The sequence below is a fragment of the Centroberyx gerrardi genome, chromosome 7 (assembly GCF_048128805.1).
Source record: "Centroberyx gerrardi isolate f3 chromosome 7, fCenGer3.hap1.cur.20231027, whole genome shotgun sequence".
In the NCBI taxonomy this organism is placed as follows: Eukaryota; Metazoa; Chordata; class Actinopteri; order Beryciformes; family Berycidae; genus Centroberyx; species Centroberyx gerrardi.
In genome coordinates this window covers 25,203,340-25,215,345 of record NC_136003.1, presented here as the reverse complement: position 1 = coordinate 25,215,345, position 12,006 = coordinate 25,203,340, and the positions used below count along the sequence as shown (strand labels likewise).

The window sequence follows — 12,006 nt, the reverse complement described above, 5'->3', positions numbered from 1 at the left end:
TAGCTATCACCTCATAAAATTTCCATGGAGGAAACGTATATACAGAAATGAATCATCTAATATCGGCTAATCAGCTAATCACCAGTTCTAATAATGAGAATCTGCTGCATATTCCCATGGTTAACAACAATGGCAGCGAACAAATATTTCAGTTTTCCAGATGCAACACTTTACGATTCCCTGGAGTTTGCAAAACGCCATTCTATACTCGGACTCCAGACAGAAAGACATCAACCTCCGGACTGCTGGGTATTACATTAACAACTTCCCCATGAACGTCTTATTTGTGTCCTGAACGCAGCCAGCAGACCCAGGCGAGCCCCGCATGGCACCCTGCACCAGAACAATAGTCCATAAACATGCTTGGGGGGGTCCGTTATCAGGAAGGGCCCGCGTCTAGACGGGGCAAAGGGGCATCTGGGAGAGGCGGAGGACACACAACTTAACTCAGCTGTGACCGCGCTGACCTCGGTCTTATCACAGAGAAAGGGCCAGGAGGGGATCTGAACTCGAGAGAGAGTGAAGACTGAAGGCAAGAATTCCACCCGCCTCTCTTAAATATCTCATTCCTGAAGCCGGGTAAATACGCCCCGCTTAGCTCACCTGACAGACACACGTGAGAACTATCACCCTCATGCTGCCCCAACGACCCACATCTGTCAGTCAAACACAACCACCTGACCAAACAGGCGGGAAAGAGGAGCAAGGAGGAGGAGGAGGAGGAGGAGGAGGAGGAGGAGGAGGAGGAGGAGGAGGAGGAGGAGGAGGAGGGGAAGTCTGCTGTGGCACAGTTACACAGCAAATGCACTGTTCACATGAAGGTTTCTCTGTGGAACTGCTATGACTTAACCCTATCTTCCTGACTTAAAGGAATACATCATGTTTTTGGGAGATTGGCCCGTTGGTCAAAATCATCCATGTGTCTCTGGTAGATAACTTTAACACTTTAGCATACACTATGTTGAGTGATAGAAGCATTATCTCAAAAGTGAGAAAATTAGAACTTGTCGCAGCTTTAAAGCTAAACGGTAAATCATCTTAAATGATATGCGGCTAAGTCTGACAGTTTTGTGTGGGAAATTGGTCAAATTCACACAGTATTATCTAAAAATAACGTACTGTTTTGAACTACCAGGGATCTACAGGCCATATAATAAAAACCAGAACTTTTTTATTACTAAAAGGTCAGTCTTCATACTCAATAATAATGCCAGTTACCTACTATCACTCAATATAGTGTATGCTAAAGTGTTAGCATGGAGAACCGGAGCCAATGATCTACCGGGGACACATGGATGATTTTGGTGTCTATGTTCTCATCACTGAACGTGTAAGTTGACCAATCTCCCAAAAACTCTGTGTATTTCTTCAAATGCTGTGAACTAGGCTGCGTGTGTGTGTGTGTGTGTGTGTGTGTGTGCCTGTATGTGTGTGTGCATTTAATGCTAGTGGGCCAAAGGTGAACATGTCTGACCTGCAGCAGTGACCCCCAAATGCACACCCTATGTCTCACTTCCTGCCCCACCCCCCTCTCACATACAAACACACACTGAGATATAGCAGACCCACATGCTTGTCTCCCCCCTGCACACACACACACATATACACACACACACACACACACTTGACCTGGCAGGACCATAACGCGGCCACACAAAAACAGGAAGTGGCAGGCTGGAGGCAGGAAGCGCGGTGGCGTTGCGGGGCGGGAGAACCAGACACTCACATCTCCTATAAATAACACCACAGAGGCCGAGCTCTCACTCTGCAGCTCCCTCACTCCCTCCCTCTTTCCTTCCATTCTCCTTCGCTCACCTCTCCTCCCTTCCACCTCGTCTTCCTCCATCACCACATGGATTCTCGCAATGGAAATCCGGCTGCGCGGCACTTTTACCACGCATTTTCTGACACTTCTCCCTCCCGCGCCGTCCAGGAAAAAAAAAATAAATTTCACACAGCATACAGAATTTGTTTAGCGATATCTTTCAAAATGGACCAAAAAAATGTATTTGTACATGTAGATTACATACTTTTTAAATATATTTTGAGTTTGGCTATATGTGCAGAGATGCTGACAACGCATAGGAGAAACCGTATTTCCAGTGTCCAAAATATATTTTGATTGAATGTCATCTACATGCATAAATACATGTTTTTGCTATTTATTTTCTGTATATTTTGAAAGATATCACTAAGCATATCTGAATGAAGTGTATTTTTTTGCAGACTGGGATACATAAATCCCTGTGAAGCTCTAATCCTGATGATGCAGCCCAGCAGTCTAAACAATAAAATAACCCCTTTACTACTTTCTCAAAGAGGCAGGCGGAGAGGCCTGTAATGTGGGATGAGGGCAGTAAAAAAGAAGTGCGTGGGGAAGGAGGAGCGTTCGGGGTGTCAAATTAAAAACGATAAAGAAAAAGAAAGGCAGAGAGGAAAAGGAAAGAGGGGAAATGAAAGAGGGTGAAAGGAGGAAGAGACGGAGTGAATTCCTCCGAGGGAGCGGTTTGGCTTGGGCATGTTGAGACACACACTGTAACTGGCAGAGGAGGGAGGGGGGTATAGAGAGGAGAGCGATAGAGAGAGAGAGAGCGAGTGAGTGAATGAGAGGAGGAGGAGAGGAGGAGGGGGAGGAGTGTCGGGCCCCAGCGAGGGACAGGCTCCAGCACGCCGGTTTCGACCGCATGGCCCCTCCCGGCGCTGGGAATACCAAACCCTGTGATTACCCAAAACACACAGGGTCTGACTGGGTTTGTGAGCCAGCGCCGTTTCCCACTCGGCCGGTCTGGAGCGAGTGGGATGCGCGTTTTTCTGCCCGGGCCGCTCTGTCGAGTCAGTCAATCGAACCTCGAACCCCCGACCGACGTCTCTCTCATACCTGTCCCTCCAGATTTCCCCATTTACTCATTTCTGATCTCTCCCTCTGTCTGTCACCGTTTTTAGTTTTCACCCTAGAGGGGAAACAGATTCAGATTTTGCTGACATACACTCGCCTCCCCGGTCGGTTGGACACTCAGTTTAACCAACAAGGCACTTGGAAAATTCTTTCTGTGGGTTACGGTCTAAACTCGACTTCCTATGGAGGCTCACCAGCTCTCTTAAGACACAGACAAGGGAAACCTCTCTCTTGCTGTACAGACAAAGGAAGACATTTGGTATTTCCTATTTCTCCTAATTGAATTTCTATTATAAGTCCTTTGACACTCCATCAGCCTGAAATCTGGACACATTCTCGTATGAAGGCGATAATAATCATGATTCACCTCTTATTATCTTTCAGACAATACGGAGCCCTGAGGGACACCGCCGATGATTTCATTAAAAGCTCATTAAAATGCCACACGGGGAGGAACGGCTGCCTTTGAATATGCAGAATAGCATGTAAGACGGCACGACAGCTTCCTGCTTCCAGTGGGTGTTTAGCGGGCGATGTGGTGTGTGGCACCACATGTGCTTTTATAACGCACACACGCAGTAGCAAGCTCTCCCCTGTGGATATTTCGTCTTCCTGATTTCAATTAGAGAGCGTATCATTAAGATGCATGACTGAAAAGGCAGAAAAACAAGTCGGCCAAAAGGGAGCGCATGATGTAATGGTGCCACCTCACCAAAGCTGACAGGGTTACAATGCAGAAAGTCAAATCTCCAACAGCAGATTTTGTTTGTCTCTGCAAGTGACTGAGAAATTGCACTGCCAAAAGGTAGAATTAGATCAAATATTTGTTTTAAAATGCATAGGTGTCAATGATGAATTCAATCTTTTTGTAAATCTGGAAAACTGGATTTTGTGGACATAAGAGGCTTTTCTAGGACATGATGATATGACTAACAGTGTCATGCAGCAGTAATCATCACTATCAGTAACAGTGTATCTGCAGTACGTGACGGTTCAGATCTCTCCTCACTGAGGTATACAGCAGTATGGAGGAATGCAGCGGCTGCCGGGACCCTGGCTGCTGCTAAACCCCAGCAGAGCAGAACAATGCTCTTTCAAACAGCTGAGAGCTGCAACCTGTTTGAAAAGTGGAGCTTTACAGAGGTTACAAATGCTGACGAGCCTTTAATCCAGGGAGCCACTGTCTGCACCGGCAGCCCCGAGCCCGGGCAGAGAGAGCAGGACGAGAGGGGACAGCAGAGGAACAGTGAAAATATAAACCATCTCATATCTGACCCGGGTGGTAAATCCTGGATGGGTCTGACTCACCGGCCACATCGCGGGCACGCTCCAGCACCTCTGCGCGTCTAAATGCATCCTGTCCCAGATGAAAGACAGGCATGATCTGCGTCTGAATATCCTGAATGCCCTGCTGCTTTGCTTCAACACTCATCAACAAAACACCTTATAAACACAACCTGCCTTTCATACTCGAGGAACAGAGAGCACACACTCAGAACAAACAGCCGCATACCTAGCACAAGTTCAAAAACACCCCTCTGCAATTTACATAACCAGACCATATATTGTCCGTGCGCACATGTGTGTGTGTGTGTGTGTGTGTGTGTGAGTGTGTATGTGCGCGCACATCTGTTTCTATATGAACGCATGTGTACTCAAAAACCAGTTCGACCCCTTCGTCAGATGAACCAGGCCAACAGTTGGTGATGCAATGTCAGTTAAACAGGGTTTTCTGCTTGTGCAGGGCTGAAGAGTACACTAAGGAGCAAAACATGCTGTACTTCCTCGTCTAACAGAAACTTAGCCTACAGCCAGTGTTTCCTGTAGGACTGTTTTTTATAGATGTGGGGGGTAACTTTGGCCCTGAGACCCCGGTTCTATCGCCCCATTCCAGGATCAACTCCAGTAGGTGTTGCAGTTTAGGAGTGGCTCTTATTTGGATTTTTGTCTAAGTATTTATGGACAATTGTCCTGTTTTTTGGTTTTGTTCTGATTTTTTGAGGTGGGCTGAGCAATAAAGGCCTGATGATGTCATTGTATGTACCTCCTTTTTTAAGCTGTGGGGGCATTTTTCCAGATGTGGGGGGTCAACTGCAGTTAAATGAATGAAACCCGCAAAGCTCGAACAATAAACACTCACCATTTAAGTGACCATATCCATGACTTCAACACTGACTGGACTGTACAGCAGCAGCCACATCAACCGACAGACAAAGATCAAAATCACAGATGGATTATCTGACATAGAGATTATTGGTATGTACGGGCGAGTGTTTATACAGCAATACATTGAGCAACTTTACAGTGGCATCATCGGTCATGGATGGTGGCACCTAACTGCCACTGCCATTCTGACTCACTTCCAAATAATGTCTCTCTCTCTCTCTCTCTCTCTTTCTGTGTAACAAACACACCTCCCTTAACTGCAAAAAAACCCTGTGTACAGTGTATGTTTGCCCCAGCTGTGTGCGTACAGCCTGTCTCACTCCTTCCCCCACGCTCACATTCCTGATTCTGGCATTTCTTAACTGTGTCAATGAGAGGAGGAGAGAGGGGGGGGGATGGGGAAGAGAGAAAAAAAAAACGAATTAACGTGCCACATAAACACACACACACTAAAATGACAGCATATGGGTGAGCAATGCCCTGAATTCTGGGTGCTTGGGGGTGGGGGGATGCACAATCCACGCACTCCCACATCTCAACACCACCCCCCCCCCCCCCCACCCCCACCCCACCTCTCTCTCAAAGTGGCACTTAACAGCCCCCTTCATCTGTCTTTAGCCACTAATTAGAAAGCCCTCAGAGGAAGAAAGAGTCAATATGCCACAAATATCCACAGAGGAAAACAGCGGTAGCAGTTTGTTAATGATTGCCGCTTCAGCCCCACATTCCTCGAAGCACTGGCACACAGAAAACCTCATCTTTTTAATTGGCAGCATAGAGTTTACCCTCTTTTTTAGGGTAAGGTTAATAGGGTTAATAAGGTTTATCTTTTCTTTGCAGAAATTCATAGTATACATCACCGTAAGTAGGATCAAACTCATGCCAGTTATATGAGGAAAGGGTCTTTTAAGGAATAAAATACATTTTTGTTTGTATTGCTGGCTGTTTGCCTTATGATGATGACTCACTGCAAGTCATAGTTTACCCACCGTTTTATTTACCACTACACCGCGGAATACAAGGATATCCGGAGATGCTAAGTGGACTGAGAAGCCTCATGCTGATTCAGGCGTCTCTGCATCAGTTTCTCTCACATATTTCCCATCACTTAGAAAAGCTGCCAAACTCCCAGTAAATGTGAGCCTGATATAAAATAAACAACAGTGTCTGGGTTTACATGGAGCCTCACATTCCTTTAATACTCAGAATAAAAGCCCAATCAGACTAAAAACGCCTCATGTATCCACCTCAGTTACAATGCAAAACAGAACTGGCCTGCAGGCGATACAACTTTCTGGTTGGAAACTTTGAAAGATTTAATCGCTTTCGTCTCGATGGTCGAAAGGTTTGAAACAATGGCTCTGGTCACATACATGCTTTTTTGCCATGCGTAGCTGAATCATCCCACGTACGACTGCAGGACTATGTTCCGCTGAGGCCGCTGTTTAAAGAACGAACCACAGAAAGAACCACAGAAGTGCAAATACTGGGAAGAGCACACAACGCATCTTCATCTTGGTATGTAAAACGCAGGATTATTCAACTACCAGTGTGTCAACAAAGTGTTAGCATAAATGTAAAACTGATGAAATATTCTGAATGGAACCGTAGCCAAGAAACACAAAGGCATTAAAGGTGCTAAAGGTCATGTAACTGGGACCCCTCATGTCCAGCTACCACAGTGGCAGACATGACAAAAGGGGGGTGAAGTGTGACCTCTCCTTACCCTGGGCTGGTGGGAGCGCTGGCCGTGCCCGCTGCCGACGGGCATGGCGGGCGGCGGGGGTGTGGGTGTCGCGGGGCCGGCGGCGCTGCGCAGCACCGCCAGCCAGATACAGCGAGGTTCGGGGGAGCTGCAGTCCACCCCCACCGGGTTCTGAAAGCACCAGTCGGACCCGGCCGCAGCGGGGCACGGGAGCATAGCAGCGGGCATCGGGGCGCGGGGTTCGCTCAGATCCACATCGTTCACCGCCCTCATGGGGCACGCACACACTCAGGCGGATAACTCAGGCGGTGGGTAATAGCTTGACACAGAAGAAGATACAGGGCAGAAGACACAATCAAGCCGGGAGATGACGGCTGGTTGTTACTGGAGCGCGTTATTCCTCCTCTGGGATCCTCCGGTCAGTCGGTCAGAGTCCGCAGGCGCAGCACAGTCGCTCTTCCCCTCTCTTGGCTCCGCTCCATCGCTGCCGCCGACCAAGTCTCCAGAAAGCATCCGTGATTTTAATCCCACAAGTTCCACATCACAGTCTATCGCTCCTGACCTCCGAGGGCGCAGAGGGAATTAGCTCTCCGGGGGGGAGGGGGGGGGGGGGGGGGGCTGACACACACACACACACACTCACACACGCACGAGAACACACACTCACACTCTCACAGGGGGTTCATTCCAGAGGAAGCAGAAGGCAGGCAGACTCCTGGGCAGCAGATGAAGGAGTGTGTGTGGCGCATGGAGCCGCCGGTGGCACAGAGGTAGGTCTGGTTTCACTACAGACAGACACAGAGAACAACTGACAGCGTCTCTCCCGCCGGTGTCCAGTGATGTTCTGCATACAAAGCCACTCTGTCCACCCCCCGAAAACACACACTACTGTCCCAGGGGGCTGGATCCTCTGTCTCTCCTCCCTCACACTCCCCCTCTCTCTCTCTCTCTCTCTCTGTCTCTCTTTCTCTCTCTTTCTTCTGTCACTCTCTCTAACCCTCCCTGTCTCCCTCTCTCTTTCTCCCTCTCACTTCTCTTTTCCAAACTCCGACTCTCTCTCTCTCTCAGCAAGCATCAACTATTCATCCCTCGCTTGTGTCTCTCTCCTTCGCTCTTTTGCTTTCTCTTTCTTCCTTCCTTGTGTTTTTGTTGCATCAATCCTTTTCCAAATAATCAGTTACTCCAGCAACATTCCAGTCCGTCCCTCCAAATGAACCGGTCCGACAGAGCATCAGAAAACAAACGGCGTGCTGTACGGTACGCTGGAACTCAGCAGTCTAATCCAGGAAAAAAAAAAAAACACTGGACATCACTGAGACCCGCAGTAGTGGCCGAGGGGGCGGGGGTTGGGGGGGGGGGCTGGCTCTAGTAGTTAATAGTCCAAATGGAGATATCTCCTGCAGGCTGCTGCTGATAGGCTAAATCCACTGTAGCTCTCCTCTGAACTGTATGTAGAGGAAGGCTGGCGGTGGCACGTGTGCTGCATGTGTGTGAAAGAGACAGACACAGTGACAAGGCTATGATCCCTGCGCTAAACTCCACAAAAGCCGCCTCCCCTCCGCTCAGGGGGAGGCAGGAGGGAGGGGGGGCAAAAAAAAAAAAAAAAAAAAAAAGAGAAAAAGAGGCCAATTTCCAACACAAAGAGAAAAGAAAACAGTTGCCTCGCCACGGTCTCCGCCGCTGTTTCTCTCTCTCTCTCTCTTTCTCTCCTTTGCTTAGGACTTGAGAGGAAAAACACAGAGGAGAGAGGATGATAGGGAGAAAACCAAAATGGAAAAAACTGGAGAGAAGAGAAGAGGAATGACAGCAGATAGGAGGGAAACAAAGAACACAGGAGAGCAACAGGCGTCCACCTCGCTCAAGATAAAACTGCTGGATGTCAGCGTGACCTCTGCACCAAACACATACTCTCTTTCTCTCACACACACATATTCACAGAATCCACCCATACAGCGGTACAGTGACACCTACACACCATGCCACTAAATCAGTCAGAGACGTGCAACCCCCACCCCCCCCGCCCCGCCCCGCCCCACCGGTCGCCCACTCAGCAGAGTTCTCACCAAACAGCCGGACGTCCAGGGTGTGTGTGAGAGCGGCAGGCAGGTGACCATGTTGCTGCTGACTGACTCTGCTCCTCCGCCGCCGCTCCGCTCGTCGGTGTCAGCGCGCCGCACGTCCGTTACCAACGAGGTTAGACAGGTTTCACCTGCCACACACCGGGGCAAGTACCGACTCGACCGGAGAGGCCCGTCATCCGCACACAGACTGTACCCTCTGGATACGCTGCGCTTCATCTACAACAATACACACTGCAGGCTGGAATACTTTGCGGTCATGAAGTGATAAATATAAAAGGGAAATGAGCTCCATTTATCCACCTGATCATCATAATGCAGCCAGCCGCCAATATAAAGAGAAAACAACTATATTTTTCACAAAAGCATTACTTTATGGGGTTTTTTTTCCCTTAAAAGACTCAATCATCATATAACTTGCATCATTTTCACACTACTTAATATGTTGTATACTGTGATCTTAAGTCATAAAGATGTATTTTGGCCTAAAAAAATAGGTAAACTCAAAATAAAAGGTGAGTAAACCAGGTTCAGGTGGGTTTAGCCTCCACTATATGCCTGGCTGAAGTAGTTTATTGGGTCAGAATAGGCTTTCACTAATACACACACACACACACACACACACAACATCTGCGTGTGAATACGAATGCTCCTTCTTCCGTGCGCACACACACACACACACACACACCACATGTCCCGTTGAGTCACAGATGAGTATAAATACACTAGGCTATGTAATTAGGGTTCTCATAAAGTCAGCAGGCTGTGGCTGTGGGGGGTTCTGTTCAGTCTGTGGTTCAGGCCAGAGCTTCGGCTTCGACGCACCGCCAGGCGGGACCGCCCTGCTGCGGGGGAACGAACGGATCGCCGAGGGACGCAGGAGGAGGTGCGATTCTTCTCCAGGAGGGAGAGATGTGATGGAAGACCGCACCCGCGCGAGGAAATCACAGATGCGTACAGCGTAGCGGTCGGATCATAACGCGTCTCTGGTCCAGAGCCAGAGCGGGGGTAAGATAAACGAAATCACACAAGTGCCCCGGTTCACAGTGGCAGCACTGAGGGGAGATTGCATATCACATTTTTCACAGCAACAGTTAGTTTTGGCAAGGGCAGAGCGAAGCCTAATTTGGCAACAAAAGATCTCTGTCTGTCCAGCTCCCTCGCTCCCTCCCTCCCTCCGTCTCCCTTTCTCTCTCGTGAACCATGGAGGCATTTACAAAAAGAGGAGGACGAGCATGAAGAGGGGGGGAAAGAGAGGTAACAAAAGAGAAACGAGGCGTTGAGTTACAGTACACAGTCACACATGAAGGGTTGTGACAATAGCACCCCTCCCACCTGTGACCCGCACTGTATACTGCTTTAGCTGAAGCATGCCTGTGCAGGCAGATAGGTAAACATCCTCCGTCTGCAGACTGGATGCGAGCCTAATGTACATCACGAGAGCATTGCCCAATTCATCCCCCGCTCCCTCCCTCCCTTATCTTTGTAACAATTGCCAAGCAAACATCCCCCGGAGACAGCGCAGGCTCGTGACTTCATATTAGCGATTTTTATCGTCGGGGTAACCTGCCAGGCACACAGCGCATGAAGTCAGGGAATCAAAGGCCGACACGCGCCGCTAATCTCTGAGGAGAGACGCCTCGTTGCCTCCTGCCTCGCGCCCTCACCCTCGGCCCCGGTCCCCCGCCCTGTGATAACAAACATCACTGGGAAAGTGAAAGGGGCGAGGAGGAGGAGGAGGAGAAGAGGAGGAGGGGGGGTAAAGCAGGATAGAGCGGAGCGTGGTTGTCGGTGTAACGGACAGATTAGTTCGGTGATATGTTTTAATCCCCTTCATACTCATAACATGACCGCGGGCCAACAGATTAACACAAGCGCATAGAGGCAGGCACAGGGCCTCCCCCTTTTTCCACAGCTGCAGGTCCGCAAGACAAAACAAGGCTCTTTCTCCTCTCTCCGTCGCCCACACACTAAAACACAGAGATCTGAGGAGGGAGAAATAAACCGTAGCTCGACGCTGAGAGATGACAGGAAATACACATGAAAGAGAGGAGTAAAGCAGCAAAAACAGCCGGTGACTGCTGAGGGAGGCGTAGTTAGTCCGTCTCAAACAAACCAGACACAACGATGCAGTGTTTTCACTAAACACAGACTGTGACAGTTCAGGAAAGGGTGAAGCGGGGTCACTGAGGGACAGGCTGTGGGTTGTCACGGTCAGGGTTTGATGCTGACAGTGAAACGCTACACAGGCGTACCTAAACACAGCCACACCAACACCAGGACAGAGAGGAGGGACTCAGTTCAGGCCTGTGAACTCAAGAGGACCAGAGTCAAACATTCAGACCCACAGCCTCAGCTAAGAGTGTGTAGTCTGTCAGCTAAGAGTGTGTATTCTGTCCCCTACTGGTGAAGGAAGCACTTGAAATGATACTGCCACACTCCTGAGTCAGCGTGTGGGATGGGAGATTTCAAATGTTGAAGCAGCACCTCCTTCTGCTTTGTAATCACTATGCAAAAGTCATCAGGCTGCTGATACAAGTGACCAAATGAATGATACAAACTGTGCCGCAAAAATGATGCATGATATAAAGACACAGTGACGGAGTGATGCTTTTGCTCCTTAGCTGGCAGATTCATTAGATAGCATCTCTCTGTCTAGACAGACATTACCAGTAATCTGGGGAAGTGGATTCTACAAAAGCAGGCGCATGTGTGAAAAGGGACGCGGCTCTTTTAAGCAGGGTAATTTTAACTTTAATCTCTGGTAAATCCCCATGCCACAGAACCTATAGGCTCTGGCCGCCTACAGAGTGTAGTTACCAATCACCGGCCACTAGAGGGCAGCTGCAACATGCAGTCTAACGGCAGATGGGTGGGAAAAAAAAGCCCAGAGGGCACTGGGACACAGGGGACAGGGCACAGGGTGGAGACTCACAGCCGCGTACAATCGCACAGTTTTTACTGCCATAGGATGTGTGTGTGGAATGAGATAGAGCACGAGGTCTTGACCTAGAGCCAGTTATCGGTCTTATGTCTCCCACTAATGGTTAACATCAGAGTCGGGGTGGGAAACCCTGGCAGCAGATCAGTGAGGTCACACCTGTTGTGGGTTTTAAGGTGGAAACAGTCTTGGGAAGTCAGGAGACGGCAGCAGGTGGAGT

The 12,006-nt window shown here is 49.1% G+C and overlaps 1 protein-coding gene across 6 annotated transcripts in view; it reads right to left on the bottom strand.

Moving 5' to 3' along the window:
* arhgap23a (Rho GTPase activating protein 23a) overlaps positions 1 to 12,006 on the bottom strand; it is a 55,207-nt gene that overhangs the window by 27,803 nt on the left and 15,398 nt on the right. Inside the window, exon 1 of one of the 6 annotated variants that reach the window (XM_078284457.1) lies at positions 8,831 to 8,891. The exons of 4 other annotated variants lie outside the window; for them this stretch is intronic. In XM_078284457.1, coding sequence (XP_078140583.1) covers positions 8,831 to 8,881 — 51 coding nt within the window. In that variant the 5' untranslated portion in view covers positions 8,882 to 8,891. Of the gene's footprint in view, positions 1 to 1,815; positions 1,913 to 8,830; positions 8,892 to 12,006 lie in introns of those variants that run through there. One more of the 6 variants, XM_071909285.2, reaches the window with a different exon arrangement.